Consider the following 18,803-nt stretch of genomic DNA (forward strand, 5'->3'; position numbering starts at 1 on the left):
GTCTGCTCCCTGTGTCTCCTCTGCACTCTTCTGGGCCCAAACTCCATTGAAAGGTTGGTTAAAATTGTGACACAACCGTGTTTTATTATCCTTAATGATTAGCAGAGTAGAGCATGGCCCAGGATTCCCAGGATTTCTTGAGTTGATAACCATCATAAAACGTCTAGTTTTGGATAACAAAATTGCAGGGCTTGTAGAGAAACTTGGCATTTTACACTTTGAAAAGTTGATCTTCAAATCTAATATTATTTTCAACTATTTGGCCCTCTAGTGCAGACTGCAGTGGTTCTCAAAGTTGGGTCCGGGAACCCCCAGGGGTCATTGAGCAAAAAGGGGGATTCCCTATTTGTCATGTTTTTTGCTGACCTGCGATAGTGAGGTAGCTCTACATTCCCAGATGTCTGTGAGTGAGTGAGTGACTGGCTGACTGACTGACTGACTGACATGCAGCTGACTGAAATGTGGGAGAGATGCTGCAGCTGAGAGCAAGGGGTGGAGGGAGGAGGGGCGGTGCAAGCAGGGGGAGGATGGGGGTGCAAGGTGGATGCATTGACATATAAATATCGCTGGGTGACTACTTTCCTTGGAAAAGAGTTGGCAACACTGCAGGTCAGCTATAGGAGGGATCAGTGTTGGTAAACAAACAGCTTACTGGGGGCAACTTTATAATGGGATCATATGGAGCCAGCCTTGAGTGTCTCACTCTAGCCGGCTGTGCTATTTACTAATTTCACTTAATTTTAAAAACTGCTACAATTCACACAGCTTTAACACGACATACACATTATATATCAGACCCTTGAGCTACTTCTGCTCTCACTCAGAATGTCAAAATATAAGCGATGTGATGTCTAGTTTTTGAGATATTAACATTTGTTTGCGACAACTCATACTAATTAACTGCTGCAGGGTGCTGCATTTCCGGGTGTTTTTTTTGTTGTCACGCTGATTCGTCCTATACTAGGCTAGTTTTTTTTAAGCGTCTTGTTTGATTTGTTGTGTTTTCCTATTTGTTTTGGTGATTTGCACTTAGGCCACCATAACCTGGGACCTGAGTTTGTTGTTGGGTTTTTTTGGGGGAGGGGGGGGGGGGGGGGCATTTTGCCTTTATTGGATAGGACAGTAATTACAGACAGGGGTGGGGAGAGAGAGAGAATGACATGCCTGCAAAGGACCACGGGTCGGATTCTAACCCTGGTCAGCCACGCAAAGCCTTATAGGCCCTATGCGCTCTACCAGGTGAGCCAGGTCTGGCTAATGTTAATAATAATACATGATATTTATATTACGCTTTCCTAGGACTCAAAGACGTGTTAGGCTTGACTGAGGTCTTCACCGTTTTCTCCTCATCTCTCTCTTTTTTTTCTCTTTTTTTGATCTGCCTGCCCCTCATTAGCCTCATTAAACCCCGTAGTTATACTATAACTACACTCCTTGTACCCCGTAGTTATACTATAACTACACTCCTTGTACCCCGTAGTTATACTATAACTACACTCCTTAAACCCCGTAGTTATACTATAACTACACTCCTTAAACCCCGTAGTTATACTATAACTACACTCTTTAAACCCTGTAGTTATACTATAACTACACTCCTTGTACCCCATAGTTATACTATAACTACACTCCTTAAACCCCGTAGTTACCCTGTAAGTACAGTGTGGTACCCCGTAATTAGCCTATAAGTACAAAATTGGTCCCCTGCTTCAGAATACAGCCCAAGACCCCGTAGTTATACCATAAGTACAGATCTTGTTACCCTCTAGTTAAAGGAGGACTTACCCCCTAGATATGTATTAGAACAGTGATTTGAAAATACCTATGGAAAAAACCAAGAAATGACATATGCTCTTGTCTATACTGGACTCTTTGGCTGTGTTCGAGTCGAGATTCTTTTTCGGAAATCGACGCCATTACAGTTTGCCTACTGCCTCAAAAATAATTTATTTGAGAGGGGCAATATCTCTATAAATATCAACAACTAACCAACGCTGTTGGTCTGTATGGAAACAGAAAATCTGAAAATGGTTTTAAGTTATATCAATTTGGTAATTCAGTGGCGAACTAGAAATTTAATTATTTTTCTGCATGTATCTCTATGGAAACTACTCAAACTACGTTACGGGAGCAAAGTGACATGGGCTCGTTAACAGCAGCACACCCACAATAGGACAAACCTCTCGCTCTGGGGTAACACAATGCGAGATTTCTCCACGTAATTCCCTCGTCTAACTCACTGCCCGCGCGTCCCCGCTGCCTGAGCACACAGCAGCTCGTGCTCGCACACAGCGAGTCAACCCCCCCCCCCCCCAGTCCCCAGTCGCTCTACTCTGCTGACATTTCCTCTCCCGTTTGACTGGCCGAGAGACAGTGCTTCCAAGTCGGACTGATAGCCGCGGAAATGTCAGACTGTGCTCTCTCTGCTCTGGCCGAGTCCGAGAGAGCCCAGCTCTGCTGCGCGCGCCCGCGGAGCTTGGAGCTAGTGCATGAGGTTTACAGTACGACTCTCTCCCGCTCGCTCCCGCCTGCCTGCCTGGGCTGGAGACAGTGCTTGCAACTCGGACTGATAATATAAACATCATCATTCGAGCTTATCCAGGTAAGATATCAATAAAGTAATGACACATTCAGCGGGAAACTAACTATAATTAAGACATGTGCCAACTTTGACAACGTTTGGTTCAGTATTTTAAGAGCAAACTTCAATAAGAATAGGCTTGGAGTTCTGAGGAGCTGAAAGGGTACAGGGGGGGTAGGGGAGTAATTATCTTGAAATCCCATAGTCTTTGGGGGCACTGTGACGTCAGTGTGCCCCTAATCTCCCATTCATTTGAGAAAAAAAAAAAAAGCAGTCTTTGACCCTTAGAGGGCGCTTATGCCAGATATGCTGCTGAAAAATGATACAAATGGTAAAATGGCAACAGTTTGGTGTCAAATGTGGAAATTCTGACCAGAATTCTTCACACATCACCCCCAAAGTCATATATATTGGTTAAAAGCTGAAAAAAAGTGTTTTGGAGGTAAGTTCTCCTTTAAAGTATTAATTCACTCCTTATACCCTGTAGTTATACTATAAGTACAGATATTGTTACCCTCTAGTTAAAGTATTAATTCACTCCTTATACCCCGTAGTTATACTAACTACACTCCTGGTACCCCGTAGTTATACTATAAGTACAGATCTTGTTACCCTCTAGTTAAAGTATTAATTCACTCCTTATACCCCATAGTTATACTATAACTACACTCCTTGTACCCCGTAGTTATACCATAAGTACAGATCTTGTTACCCTCTAGTTAAAGTATTAATTCACTCCTTATACCCCGTAGTTATACTATAACTACACTCCTGGGTACCCCGTTGTTATACTATAACTACATGCTTATTTGCGGGCTGTGTAGCCTATTCTAAAGCGTTACCGCCTACTCTGAAAAACTGTTTTGCCTGGTCATGTGTTCCTGTTACTATGAAAAACTGTTGGTTTTGCCTGTTGCATCTTGGTTCTGGCCAGTTTTTGCAAGGCTTGTTGTGCAACATACAGATAAGAATCTTAAGATCCCAACAGAGTAGATGAGGGGGGCCCAGGTAGTAGGCCCTAGAAGGCGGATGTCAAAGCCCGCTACACCGGTGCATATTGTAACGAAGTGGGTATTCGTCCAAGGAACTGGAGACTTGAAGTTGGTACAGGCTTTTTATTCTTGTCTTCACAATGTAGCTCCTAGCAGCTAGCTTCGCTGCTAGCTCTGCAACCACCCGGTCAGTTCGCCCACATGGCCTGACTGGCCTCCGCCCCGGCCGCTGGTCACATATATCCCCTTCCCCCTAGGAACACACCCACACATATCAGTTCCTAGCCAAGCACGGAAACACCCCAATACCCGTAATTACCCGATACGCTACATATCCCCCACACAAATTTAATGTCGCTTCCACGCGACATGCACAACCCACACACATCCCCCTGTACCAAAACACACCCAACACAATATTTTTTCCCATCACCACATCAAAATCTAATCCCCACAAACCCCACAACATTTCAATTCCCCACAATTAGTCCCTTCTTTTGTTTGTTCCAGTAGCCAAATGCTCGAACGAGCACCGGATCGACATCCTCGTCCTCCGGTCTCCACTCGCGCCCGTCGACTCTCCAGATGACCCTGGCGTCGTCCTCCCGGCCTCGCCCTCGCTCGTTTTTCCGTCCCCCTCCTCCAGGGTTGAGGACAGCAGAGCGAACACCACCGGCGTCGATCTTCCCCTCGGCTCTCCGCTCGTTTTTCCGTCCCCCTCCTCCAGGGCTGAGGACAGCAGAGCGAACACCACCGGCGTCGATCTTCCCCTCGGCTCTCCGCAGTGCAACGTTAGGGGGTGTATAGCGGTTAGGCTGGGCCGGTTCCCCCGGCGGTAACCCCTCTCGCTCACTCGGAGACACGAGCGTCGCTCTCCCGACTGTAACAACGCTGCAGACGATGTCCCTCTCTTCCCTCTGGCTGTTCACGCTCTTCCCAGCCTGCGTCTCACCTCCGGCCTCCACACTCTCAGTGCAGTCCCTGGCCAAGTGCTCCGGTGACTGGCAAGTCCAGCAGAGTCTCACCTGTCTGCCGCCTGCACGTCTCTCTTCTCCCGCTGCCCCCCGATCTCCGACAGCCTCTGGACACTCTCTGGCTAGATGTCCGATCGCGCTACATGCCCAGCAGGCTCCCTGCTGTCCATGTCGTTGTCCCGCATACCCGGTCCGTCTCCCGGAACCGCATCGGCACCACCTCGCCACGTGGCCCGGCTCTCTGCAGGTCCAACACAGTCTCTTCCGTGGCTCTTCCGGCCGCTCTCCCCGCTGCATTACCTCCGCGCTCATCAAGTCCACCCGCTGCATGACTTCTCGCAGCGCCCGCATCACCTCTACTGCCCAGGCAGGAGTCTCTTGCACCAGCCGTCCGACCTCTCTCAACACACGGGCCTCCATGCCCGCCAGCATCGAGCTGATCCCCGCCGTCAGCTCTCCTTTCCTCCCGTTCACCGATGGCCATTCTCCGGAGATACTTGATTCTCCGCGCACCATCGCACGTGGTTTTAGCAGCTAGCAGTTAGCAGTTAGCACCCCTGGTAGCTAACTTACTAGCGCTAGTTTCTAGAGCCAAAAAGCCGCACCACCCGTCTCTTTTGCCGTTCCTTCTCACCCTCTCCCCTCTCGGCCGAATCAGAGGCGTTACCGCTTTACTGTCTGGCACCAATGTAACGAAGTGGGTATTCGTCCAAGGAACTGGAGACTTGAAGTTGGTACAGGCTTTTTATTCTTGTCTTCACAATGTAGCTCCTAGCAGCTAGCTTCGCTGCTAGCTCTGCAACCACCCGGTCAGTTCGCCCACATGGCCTGACTGGCCTCCGCCCCGGCCGCTGGTCACATATATCCCCTTCCCCCTAGGAACACACCCACACATATCAGTTCCTAGCCAAGCACGGAAACACCCCAATACCCGTAATTACCCGATACGCTACAATATGTTAATAGTGAAAGATAAAGAGAGTCACGAAGTATGAGAGAGCAAGAGACTTTTTATACATCCATGGCGAGGGAGGGGACATGCCGCAAAAGACCATGGGCTGGAGATGAACCCGGGTCGCCGTGGAAAAGACTGACCCTCAAATGTACACACTCTACTCAGCCACCGGGGCACCCTGTGTTTGCATTTTTCATCACTAATAGGGCTAACATGTAGGCTAGGCTAGTAAAAAACAAAACAACAACAACAACAACAACAACAACAACAACAACAACATAGTAAAAAACAACAACAACATGTAGGCTAGTGGTTTATTGTTTATTAAAAAGGATCCCCATTGCTGACGCCTAGACTTCCTGGGGTCCAAGACAACAACACACACTACAGACAAACAATGAAATAGAGTGCAAAAAACATAGTGGTTAAGGCCCCACAGTTCTGCTGGCTCCGGTTTCTAATCCTGCTGTAACGTTTTCTATTAGGCAGAGAACACCTACCCAACAACTCCCGGGACCACTAGGGGTCCCTCAGGGGGTTGAGGAAGTGTTACGTTTCACCATTACTTTATTTATAAGAAGTTACAATAGTAACTATCTCATTCTGTAGTGCAGCATGGGCTGTACTGACACAGACACCCACCCAGTCCTCCTACAGGCCCTGTATAATAATACAGGCTAGCAGAGATTTTTCGTTGGGGTGATCTGGGGTGATCCTTTGCGTGTATGAAAGGACATTTAAACAGCCACGCCCATCCTCTGCTGCGGAGGAGTGGAGAGAGAGGAAGGGATGGTATTTGGTCAGCTGAGTCAAGCGAAAGTAAAGTGAGAACGAAAGTAAGGTGAGTTACCCTTCAAAATAAAAGCGCGACTATCACGCATAACAGAACGACCAATACATGTTCGTCCATGTGTATTTTATTTTGAAAGGTATACGCGGAAAGTCTCTTTTTTATTATCGCCAGCTTGACATGATCTCCCTGCCAACACTCCATTTTGAAAACGGGAATAAATTGATAGGGGCGGGGCACACGATGCAGACATGTTTTGAAGAAAATTATTGAGGGAGTTGGATTGAAAAAAGTATTTTGAATCAATGTAGTTTGTTTGCGTTGCACAGGTTTGGATACGTATACTTTCTGTAGATAAAATGGGAAACTGCCACACCGTCGGACCAAACGAGGCCCTTGTGGTTTCAGGTATGATTTCTGGGCAGTGTTTTATCTCGTTTTAGCTCGTGAGTGACTGGTTCGCCTATCTCAATTACACGCATGTACAGAATGACCTGTTAAATGATTTTACAAACACTCTGTTAACCTTCATACACCCACAATTATAACGTTATTATATACTATGTGAGCATTTCTGAATTGATGTGGTCTATACCGTTATGTAACGTTAATGAAGAAGCCACTGCGACTTGATGAGCGGAGCTAGCGTACTGTATCCTAGCGTAATGTTAGCTTATGCTTATGGTGGATTATCTTATTATTACCATAATCATACTTATTTTTCTCCTGTAGTAAGACTAACGTGATGATATCCCTGCTTATTTTGAGATTCATTTGTGGTAACGTTAAGTGAAAGGCTCAAATGCTCTGGCAATCCTTTTGGTTCCAGTCTAGTTTGTTATGCATTGTAATACCGTAATGTCATCGCCAGCTGATTCATGTTTAAACTCTCTTCCAAGACCCCCTTCCTCTCAAAAATACCCCAAATAGAAACCCCCCAGTCGGGCGTCATGCAAGCCAAAATTCTGAGTGGGCGACATAAGGGCTGAATAGATCAGCAATGTTGGCCATTTGAAGCCAGATTTAGAGGAATATCTCATTTTAAATTAACATTAGACAGTTGTGATGTCATTATTCCGTTTTAACCATCAATATTTTGCTTCTTTTCTCATTAGGGTAAATACTGTATATTTATTTAGAGATTTTGGTCAATTATTTGTGCTTTTATGGTTATTAGCTTAGTCACTCACTTAGCTTCTACACTGTTGCTACTTTTCTTGAAATATAGCTAAATCTTGCTTCACCCAAAATGTTATTCACATAAAAAGACTATATCCACAATGATAATTATTATTTAAAGAACTGCATCTTGACCTGGAGACATCAAATGGAGTTGATGTAGGGATGCACCGATTGCGATCTTCTTGGCTGGTTCCGATTTACGATTTTTGAATAGTCTGACTTGCAGATACCGATTTTGGCCGATTCCAATTTACTTCTGAAGAACAATAATTGACAGCTTACACAAACATTTTTTTTAAACTTTGCTTTAATAGAAAATTAATATTCATGTAACAATTCTTATCATTTGCATGAGGTAGGACCATCTCACTCAAACACATCTCAAAATAAAAGTGTTCCAGGTTACTGGACAGAGCTTTTATTTTTTGTGCAAATGCAATGAATAAAAAAAAATCCAGTATATCCCACAGCCACAGCTATCATGCATTTACTTTTCCAAAAGAAAACAGGTGCAACAAAACATCAAAATGTTATCCATGGACAAGGAGTTTATATATAGCCTGGCTCCTCCAGACCTTCGAAGCCACGCCCACTCCACAGTTGTGGATTTGGCTGTTCTTGAGTAGAAGAGGAAAGTAGTTTATGAGTTGACGATTCAGTCTGAATATCAGAGTTTACACAGAGTCCGACATTTCGTATGTGTTTTTTTAATCCACCATCTGAAAAAAAATCATCATGCACAGAAAACCTTGAACACTGAGTCCGATGCGTTTTATTATTATGTTCGTCGTTCTATTCGCAATACGAAACAAATAGGCGTAGTCCTCTCCTGTATACTGGACACAGGGCCCCATCAATCAATGCTCACATTCACCTCGCCAAGCCGGCTGTGGTGCATTTCATTTTCACGTGTTTGAAAAGGGGATTGATGCTCTACTACTAATGACAACCATGAATTTTGCATTTTTTTCTTCTTAAAGAAATCGGAGGGGGCAACTGCCTCAGTTTCAATGGGCATGATGCATGGAAACTCGTAATTACACATCCGGACAAAATTACATGCTCTGGCATGGCAAAAAACCCTCTGTATTGAAAACTACGCAACATTCAAGAACACAAATACCGGTAGCCCGTTTTGACACTCAACAACATTGTCTAAGTACCGGTACTGTTTTATTGTGATTGCTTGCTACATGTATGCAAAAGTAGGGGCATTTTAAATGGAGTCCGTAGTGGAATTTGTGGGTGCTTGTCTGAGACTCCAATGAGAGAATTGAAGGCGGAGTCTCAGTTCTGAGGCTAGTGTTGAGGTTTTTGTCCCAAACATCCCTCATCTGGGAGGACTTTTGGTTCTTAGCCTGTAATTTGTCTACTGAAGGTGGGAGATAACAGTGGGGGAGTAAAATCTCTGATCACATTCTGTCATTGTGTTAATTTCTAGGTGATGAAGTAGTTAAAGTTATTCCCCTCAAGGACCAGGCCCCACTTTGAGAATGAGAGATGAATGACCTTATCTGTGTATTGTGCACCGCCTACTCAGTTTGTAGTGTATACATGTGTTTTGGCAGTGCAGTGCAGAAAAGATTTCCATCTTGCTTTTCTAACTGAATCTATCAGGCCAGTTTCCTGTCTGGCCCACATTCGATCAACACAGAAGAGAAACGGCTTTGGGATTTTCCACTGCAAAGAAACTTTAGAATGCGTCACCAGATAGAGGAAAGTAGTCTACGGTATGTGGCCCTGGATGAACCCCTTATGACTTTTTCAGTGATCCTTTTTTAAGGGTTGTGAACTGCAAATCCTGATCACCCGAACAATTAATTGCTCAATGTGGAAAGAAAGAAGTGACTCTTTGTAACTTGTGGAGGTTGAATTTCACAGTGACTTGGGAGGCAAAATGAGAAGTAACACTGTCTTATGTCTGTAGCTATGTCACTATGTAGCAATCACACACATGACTCCTCTAGAACCAAACACTCATGACAACTACATTTGATGTCAGGGCCTTTTCTAGCTTGTGTAACTTATCATTCATCCCCATAGAGGCCCCCTCCCCTCTCTCTCTCTCTCTCTCTCTCTCTCTCTCTCACCCTCTCTCTGTCCACTGGGAAGTGATTGGAGTCAGGAATGCAAGTTATGCTGAGCTAGAATATATGCACTGTGGCTAAAAAGGGTTGTTGCTCCAAGTACTTCTATAGGTCATCAGTCTGTTACCCACTTTACTTGGCAATGGCATCTAGCTGGAGTCGGGTGGATTTTAATAGTAAATTCTTATCCCACCCACATGCTTTCTGTACTGCAGCATGTAATCCGTAAGAACTACTAACTGAACCAGAGCGTATCCATATCCAACTCTTTTCATTGTATACTACAGTAGCTACATTGACATTCTGGTTCAAGGTTTCAGGATTCAAGTAGGCTAAGGGGTAGGCTGTAAATAAATAGTGCTGTTCAAGGTGGAGGAAAAATAGGTGTTAGCTTAAATTATGGGAACAGTTAAGTTTGCACTCTAATCGAGTATAGAAATCCAAGGGTATTGAAAGATAATTGTCTTAAACAGTAGACAGTGGAGTGGACACGGGACAGCCTATTCCATTAACGTTAGGTGTTTTTTCAGATGTTGTGGAGTTTTAGACACGGGAGTGGAAAATGTGGCCATGTGAAGTGCTGTGTGACCTAGCCAACATTTATCTGCTCAAGTGTGAGCATTGCACAGTCATGTGGGCTTTTCTGTTTACTGTGTGCATGGTCAGTCTAGTCATTATAGCCTAATGCTACTGTTAGTACGGTCTGCTGAAACATCATATCCTGCCTGGTGTTCAAGTGATTTCTGTTTTTGCCTTGAGATTCAACAATATGAGCTCAAAGAAGTTTGTTATGTACATGTCATGGGGCAGAATGGCAGTAAACTGATCCACCTGAGAAGCCAAGTAGGTCTCATAGCAATGGTGCCTAAACAGTGATATATGCACGGTTTGAGTTTTTGATGAATCATTCACAGTACATGGGCAGTTGCCAAGCATACAAGTCCACTCTCAAACATCTAGTGGGGCAGTTAATTATTATTATTTTGTGATAAAAGCATACAATTTGGTACACTTATAGCCAAAGGCATTCCAAAAATAATTTTATATGGGGCATCATGAAATTAGGAGGGGGGGATTGCAGCCACAGACTGGCAAAATGCACAATTGTTATGGAACTTTAAGCTAAGCTGCCTCACTAATCATTTGTAGCTTGATACATTTGAACTCAAATGCCCTATAGAGACACTGCGGAGCGCATCATCATTCAGAAACAACACGCCCAAAACGGGGGGAAACAAAAACTCCCCCCCAATCCCATGTCATGTGTTGCACACAAAGATCATATATACGGAAGATGAACACTCCAACTTACTTCCTTGAGACCTAGAGCCACATTTTTCTTCTCGCCAATTCTCTATGGCTTCCTTGTTTTGCTCGGGAGTGCAAAAAAACTTTAATTGGCAATTTTTTACATTTGTTGTCTGCGCAGCCCACCACACAACAGCTTTTAGCTATGTTTAATTCAAGTAAAATGACACTGATGTATGGGAGTGAATGGAGCGCTTTCCCCCGTAATGGGTGTGGCCTATTTCATGCAGTGTCTCTATAGCAGTGATTCCCAAACTGTGGAACAGGGAACCACTGGTGGCCCGTGAGGCTCCACCTGGTGGTACTCAAGAGCCTTGCTGACTGCCATCAGCCTATCAGCAAATAAGATGTTTATCTGTTTATGTGTTGGTTATTTGCGGTCTGACTCTCAACAGTAGCCTGCTAGTATTTGGCCTTCTGATGCTTATTGTATGGTTAAATCAGTGATTTTGTTTTATGGAGGAAAAAAAAGTTGGTAGCCACAGTGGGAAGTGGTACTTGAGAAATTCTGTTTGGTGCATGTGGTACTTGGTCTGAAAAGTTTGGGAACCTCTGCCAGTCATTGCATGATCAGTGTCCAGTTACAGTTACAACATTGTTAATTTAATTGTTCAAAATAACTAGAGTGTGATGCCTCTGTAGTAAAATATAGGCCAAGATGTCACACTTTAATATTAGGTTGATAAGGGGAATGAGTGGATGTCAATAAAGATAGTCCAGCTCCTCCCCTCTGTCTGTCAGTTAAAGGGTGGCTCCTCCTCTCTGTCCATCAGTTAAAGGGTGGCTCCTCCCCTCTGTCCATCACTTAAAGGGTGGCTCCTCCCCTCTGTCTGTCAGTTAAAGGGTGGCTCCTCCTCTCTGTCCATCAGTTAAAGGGTGGCTCCTCCCCTCTGTCCATCACTTAAAGGGTGGCTCCTCCCCTCTGTCCGCCAGTTAAAGGGTGGCTCCTCCCCTCTGTCACTTAAAGGGTGGCTCCTCCCCTCTGTCCATCAGTTAAAGGGTGGCTCCTCCCCTCTGTCCATCACTTAAAGGGTGGCAGCTGGGAATGTCACACCCAGACTCTAGATACAACTACTACTGCCAGTATGTGTGGGACTGTATTTGTGTTGCTAACAAGCCAAGATATGTCTTCACATATTCACTATGGCATGTGAAATTGAAATGCAAATGTCACTCTTGTATTCTTTGCGTAGTTTTTGTCTCTACAGGAAAATGTAGGCTAAACAGTGGGTGGGTGTATTGTGGGGTTGGCACGATGGATGATGGCATTGACCATCGTCGATGTGCCGACCTCTGAGCCTTCTGCATCAGTCCATCATAATGAATTATCGGTTAATAAAAAAGGCCAACTCCACTCACCCACGACACTGTATTAGTTGGATAAATCACATAAACTAGCACAATCATGGAAAGTGTATGAGACCCATCCCAGATTTTGACCTTGAAACTTGTTCCAAATGCTCATGCCTCATCATGTCTGCGAAAGTATTTTACTTAATACAGAGGACAAGATGTTACTATCCAAGTAACATCTTGTCCTGTGTATTGAATGAAAGTAAACTTGTTGAAACTAATTGTTCTTGAAAACCCAGGGATTTTATGCCTGATTGATTTGTTTTTTAGAAACAAGGACTCTTGGTACTCTTATTAAAAAATAAAATAATAAACTTATTGCAATCGTGACAAACTACAGCACAATACCGTAAAATCCAAGCGTGAGAATGAGTTGACAGCGGAAGGTACTGGCAGACAGAAAAGACCCTCATGTAAACCCAGAGGAGAACAACTTTCTTCTTGTGGGAACTGTGGTTGGAAGATGCAGTGGTGTATTTTGTTTGATTTATGACTCAACAGCACCTGATCACAATTCATAAACCACTTGCTCAATAGGCAAATGAATGAGTCACAAGATTGCACCAAAGCATGGAAACAGAGTCAATATTGAAGAATGTTTTGACTTTCCCAGAAACTTGATTGGACCAAGATGTGTAAAAAAAGAATGATGTTGTCCAAGCAAATCTGTAGAAGAAATCACTGCACTGACTGACCCTTGTTTTGTTTGGTTTGGTGCAAGTCGTGTCTGTGAAATCCCTCTCTCACCGATTGGCCAACAGCTCTCATTGATTGCAGTTGTTGGGTCTAGAGATTAAACGGTATGAACATTTCATATCATGATGATAGTGACCAAAATGATCACGCTTATCAGTATTATGATTCACGGTATTGTTCAAATGTGCTGAAATGTTCAAAAAGTATTGATACACTACTAGAGTGCCTTTTAAACATGGACTCTGGATCATGTCAGGCTACAGAGAACAGGATATTTTCAGGTTTTGCCTTTCTAAACATGAGGGGTCTTTGTTAAGAAACAACTGGATATGAGCCGTTTTTTCTGCCAGTGGGCGGGGGGCGGCGCGGTAGCATGTATCAAACACAAGAAATGTGATAGGAAACAGCTTTAGCTATGAAGCAGTCAAAATAGTGGTCGCACCGTCGTCAATCACTGTGGGTGATTTATTTTACAAGTGGCAACTAGTCATATCTGACTAGTTTTAAATGTATTTCTCCCCACAAAAGTTTGATAGCCTATGTTTCCTAAATAAACGTTTTGAATCCATTTATTTCTCTATAGTCCATTCTTTATAGCCTCTATAGTCGTAGTCGATCTTATTTATTCCAGTGTTGTCATTAAGAGGCCGATTTCGCAGCAAGAATATTTAATTGGTCGGCACGTCGTTCTCGGTAAAGGACACTTTCGTTATTGAAACAGACAACATGCATGCATGCTCCTACTGTAGCCTATCTATCTGCATTTGCAGAAACTCATGAACCCATATCTTCTGGACATTGCCTTGATGAAATAACAACGTAGCGTTAAGTGCGACAACTTGAATCTCCCACAAACGTTAGGCTTTTTCTGACATGGGAGCAAGCAAGCAGCGCAGCAGCGTCCCTCCTGATGCACTGGACCTGGCTGCCTGCAACTGCAGTCAAGCCAGCCCTCACCTCGGAAAGCACGGTCATTCTAGCCCCCACTTAACAATTCAAGCCGTTTTTGCAACACTTGAGGAAACCGTGAGTTTGCTCGTTGATATAAGCGATTGCCCGAACGATTAATTAATTAATACACTAGCGAACGTGAAGTGAGTCATGAAGAGCCACACCTGCCCACTACGGATATGCGGATAATGACCTGCCAGCTGTTAAACATGAGCTGCGATTGCGTGGAAGCGGATCTTATACCGGCGGTCGAGGTAGATAAGATACGGACTCGCGGGAGTGCGCGTAGGCCGGCTAATTGTTGTTTTAACATGCAGGCCAAACGGCTAAGTGCAGGTTATAATACGGATTCCACTGCATGTTAAGAAGTGGCTTACTAGTCTATCAGTACGTTTTACTAGGCCAGTCAATATAATAATGGTTGAACCCTGAACAAATTGATACAAAATAGGGCTGTGCCGATTCACTTATCTCCCGATTCGATACTATCACGATACTTGGGTGCCGATTCGATATATATTGCGATTCTTAAGTATTGCGATTCTACGATTATTGCGATTCGATATTACGATTTATTGCGATTTTGTTTATTTTTTCTTTTCTTTTTTCAGTTTGTTTGCTTTTTTACACTAGATTAGAACATGGGAAAAGTTGAATCATACATTAGAGACTGTATATTCTATCATGAGTAGGGCTGGGCGATATAGTTAAAAACAGGGGCGGACTGGGATCATAATTCAGGCCGGGCATTAGATACCAAGCAGGCCAGGCCGATATGGGCCGACGCGCGTGAAATTTGGGCCGTTTGAAGCCCAATTTGGGCCGTTTGAACGAAGCTCAATGTGGGTAGTTCGAAGCCCAATTTGGGCCGTTTGAAGCTCAATTTGGGTCGTTTGAAGCCCAATTTGGGCCGTTTGAAGCCCAATTTGGACCATGTCCAATTTTACAATGAGATGCACCCACTTTAACCCTGAAGTGTAATTATTACTTCAGACTAACTAATAAAGTAATAAAACCACTAGTAAACCAGTAGGCAGCGCCTGGCCTGCTGTTCAGTGAGTGGCCTGACTGCAGGCACCAAATTTTTTTTTTTTTTTTTTTTTTTTTTTCTTTTGCGATTATCGATTCTGGAATAAAAGATCGATTCAAAAAATCGTGATATTAAAAATCGCGATACTTAGGTGAATCGATTTTTTTCTCCCACCCCTAATACAAAAAGTCTTTCAATGGATTCTGGTACCATTGGCCATGTTAAATAACATTTACAGAGAGAATTTTAGATATCTCATATTCTCATTTTATCACTTCTTAAAGTTTTTGTAAGATATTCAGCTATTGAATTACCCATTATCAAAGGTACCCCTTTCATTTTCATTCCAAATCCAATTTAATTTCTAATGGGCTAGCCCCCTAATGATTATTTGGCTCTATGTAACCTCAGCCTATGTCTTGATTTACTGTGGCCACTGGCCATGAGGTGTACAATACATGCTGAGGTGTTTGTCTGCTCTGTGTTGTTCCAGGTGGCTGCTGTGGCTCAGATGAGAAGACATACATGGTGGGAGGCTGGGCCTGGGCCTGGTGGCTCATCTCAGACATCCAGAGGTAAGACCTCTTCCTGCTCTCACCCCCCCTCTCCACGGCCCTACGCTGTCCTCAACCAGAGAAAGCTCTCACATGTCCCTTATGAAAGGACAAGCGGCAACTAGATGAATACGTCACCTCACATCTCCTGTGTCGGGGCCAAAAAGTTGCACATGAGCACATTGCAAACACAACAGCTGTCGGGCAACTAGCATGACATTCTGTGCCTGCGTGAGACCTGATTCATGAAACATTAAAGGTATACTATGCAACTATTTCATTTTTTTATTTTTTTATCCTTATAGAAAAGTTTCCCTGAAAACATCCATTTTAACTCACTACATTGGCAGTGTGTTTGTGGTCAGACGCTGCCCCTTGCCTGATTTTGGTGCTGTTTACAGTTTGTTTGGCTGTGCTGGGACATATTTGGGTGGATACATTGTGTGGGGCTGTATAACATCCAGCCAATAACATAGCTCACAGCGCAACAGCCCAGCCAATAGCATCGCTAAGATGTTCCGCGCTGATCCCTCAGCAGAGCGGACATAAAACCAGGAAATAGAGCTCCTTGCCAGATCAGCTTTTGAGCTGTTTGCAGCTCATCCCTTGATGGTCTGGAGGCATTGCATACGCCGCTCGGCCACGCCTGCTCTAGGACATCACTGATGACATCATCACGGATGACATCACTGATGACATCATCACTGAACTTAAGCCTCAGCCAGGAAAGATGACATCACTCATGACATCACATCATCATTAGGTAATTAGGGCAATTACCTAATTAAAAAATCCGTCTCCATCAGGTCACCCACACGGGTGCTCTTTACACTTCCTGAACGTTTCAGCCCGATCGCACGTAGAACGGCATAGCTGTGGCCGGCCAAAATTCTTGAAACAAAACGAACATTGCTCACTTGCTCCCTTTTAATATAAGAAGATAACCTCTGTGAAACTATCAGAAAGTAACATTTAATCCCTGCGTTTGATGGGTTTACCAGCGCTCTCTCTCTCCCATTAAACACAACCTCACTCGACCACATAAACACAGAACACACCAAAACAATCTCCCATCACGAAAATACACTCAGGACGCAACGTCTCTAAACATAAACACACTGCAACACTATTATGGGCCACCTATTATGGGCCACCCCAGAAGTGATCGTTTTGAGGGGAAACTTTTGTATAATTATATAATTTTTTTAAACTAAATAGTTGCATAGTAAACCTTTAAATAGAACGTAGCGTTTGCTTACCATTTCGCTCACTTAAACGGCTTCGTAGCTACTTCTAATCAAGAATATGTCTGATAAAAAGTTGCAAATGACATTGCCATATGTATGTCAGCCCTTGTCTGGTCTTTTGCTGAAAGGAAGAGACGGACAAATAAGTAGAAACCGCACTAAATGGGTGATATCATGCTGCGAGAGGCTCAAGGGACTTTCCCAAAGGCACGTCGTTATGAAAATATCTGTGTATTAGAATTATCAGGTGAGATAAAGTTGGAAAATGAGCAGAGCGTATTTTTTGTGCTCTTTCTCCTGCTTTGCTACCCCTGACCAGCCAATCAGAGTGATTTCTCTCACCAACGACCCAGAAAAGCCGCTGTCAAGCTGCCATCAAAGCAGACAAGAGCCAACGGTGCGGGAAAACACCGCAAATACTAGAGCGACAGACGCCCAGACATGGCCAACAGCCGACTGTCAGCTTGGTGTATTTTTAAGCAAAAGCTCACAACAGGCCGTGGTATATGCTTATTATACCACACCAAAGGGCCTTAGGTGTGGTATAATTAGGGCTGCAACTAACGATTATTTTGATAATCAATTAATCTGTCGATTATTTCTTCGATAAAAACAAATGTGTGGATTTTATTTCAACAATTTTATTCAAAAACAAAATTGTGTCCCAAATTGACAATATTAGTCCACAAAGGTGCTGCTTGACTGGACCAGAGCTGTCTAAACAATAAGAAAAAATTATAAAAAGGAAAAAAAAGAAAAGCGTAAATCACTACCTAAGTGCTAACAGGATTTACTACTTAATAGGCTACCTAGCCACAGACTATATGAAGGTAGATTGTTTCTGCAGTAACACTTTCTCCTTCTCTCTCTCTCATACACACACACACACACACACACACACACACACACACACACACACACACACACACACACACACACACACACACACACACACACAAAGAAAAACATATCCTTATATCAGACATGAGAACAAATTGAAAGATATGTGGGCCAAAAATGCAAGTGAATAAAAACGTGTCTCTTTTTCTAGCCTTGCTAGACTAACATACCACCTTGGCTCTACCCAGGGGCGGAGCGACCCTATCAGCCCAGAGGGGGCGAAGCTCTTAGGGGGGCCCCATAAAAAATTAAAAAATAAATAAAATAAAATAAAAAAAAATTTGAAGGCCAGGCCAGGCCGCAGGGCCGGTTCCAGAACAAGATGACTAGGGGTGCATCCTAGATAGGAAGGGGTGCAGATGCCCGGCCGAAGGCCGGGCCCACTCGGGTGGCCGGCCAAAGGCTGGCCGCCCGAAAAATTTGACATGTTATTTTACTAAAAATAATGCATTTGACCATCATTTCAAGTAGAATGATACCACCCAAGCAAGAATATTTCAAGTGTTTCAAGTGCTTTACTGAAATATTTGGACCATATAATGATAATACAATTATCTCAACCTTAAAAGGTTACATATAGGTGCCAAAAAGCCATAAAATCACATCAAAGAACAAAGAAAAACAACAACTATAATTCAAGTTTAAACAGTAAGTGTGCAGCTGTAGCATTTATAAAAAAAATTTTTTTTTTTTTTTTTTTACTTTTCAACTGAGCATGCAGACAAATAAGGGTGCAATGCATGCTTTTGCACCCCCGTAGAACCGGGCCTGCCAGGCCGCGAAGAAAAATGTGCCTTTTTTGCATGTTTGAATCGGTTTTAGCCATATTTAGTGGAATATCTCATTTTAAACACACCAATGTTATTGTCTATTGATTGAATTCCTCTCAGACTCACACCACTGACTTTATTAAATAAAGTCATTTTAAGTCACAACTGTAAAATAGCTGATAGCCCCTATATCCGAAAACACAATTTGTCACTCATTGAGCCAAGTAATATTATGTCCAAGAAAGACTACAGTGAAGCCACTTTACAGACAAGCTTGTTCTGAAGAAGAAAAATAAAAACACAGGTTGCCAGCCAGGTGGCCTGGCCTGCAAAAAAATTTTTTTTTTTTTTTTTTTTTTTTTTTTTTTTTTTTTGATGGGCCCCCCTGACGAGTGGGCCCGTGGCGGCCGCACCCTCTGCCCCGGCGTACGCT

General features: G+C 43.6%; 1 protein-coding gene across 1 annotated transcript in view; it reads left to right on the plus strand.

Moving 5' to 3' along the window:
- The first annotated feature begins 6,532 nt into the window (after positions 1-6,532).
- LOC310783937 (flotillin-2a) overlaps positions 6,533-18,803 on the plus strand; it is a 42,710-nt gene continuing 30,439 nt past the window's right edge. The window contains exons 1-2 of the mRNA XM_083644871.1: positions 6,533-6,700; positions 15,393-15,474. Coding sequence (XP_083500997.1) covers positions 6,652-6,700; positions 15,393-15,474 — 131 coding nt within the window. The 5' untranslated portion in view covers positions 6,533-6,651. The remainder of the gene's footprint in view (positions 6,701-15,392; positions 15,475-18,803) is intronic.

Source organism: Poromitra crassiceps, assembly GCF_964638095.1.
Source record: "Poromitra crassiceps genome assembly, chromosome: 1".
NCBI lineage: Eukaryota > Metazoa > Chordata > Actinopteri > Beryciformes > Melamphaidae > Poromitra > Poromitra crassiceps.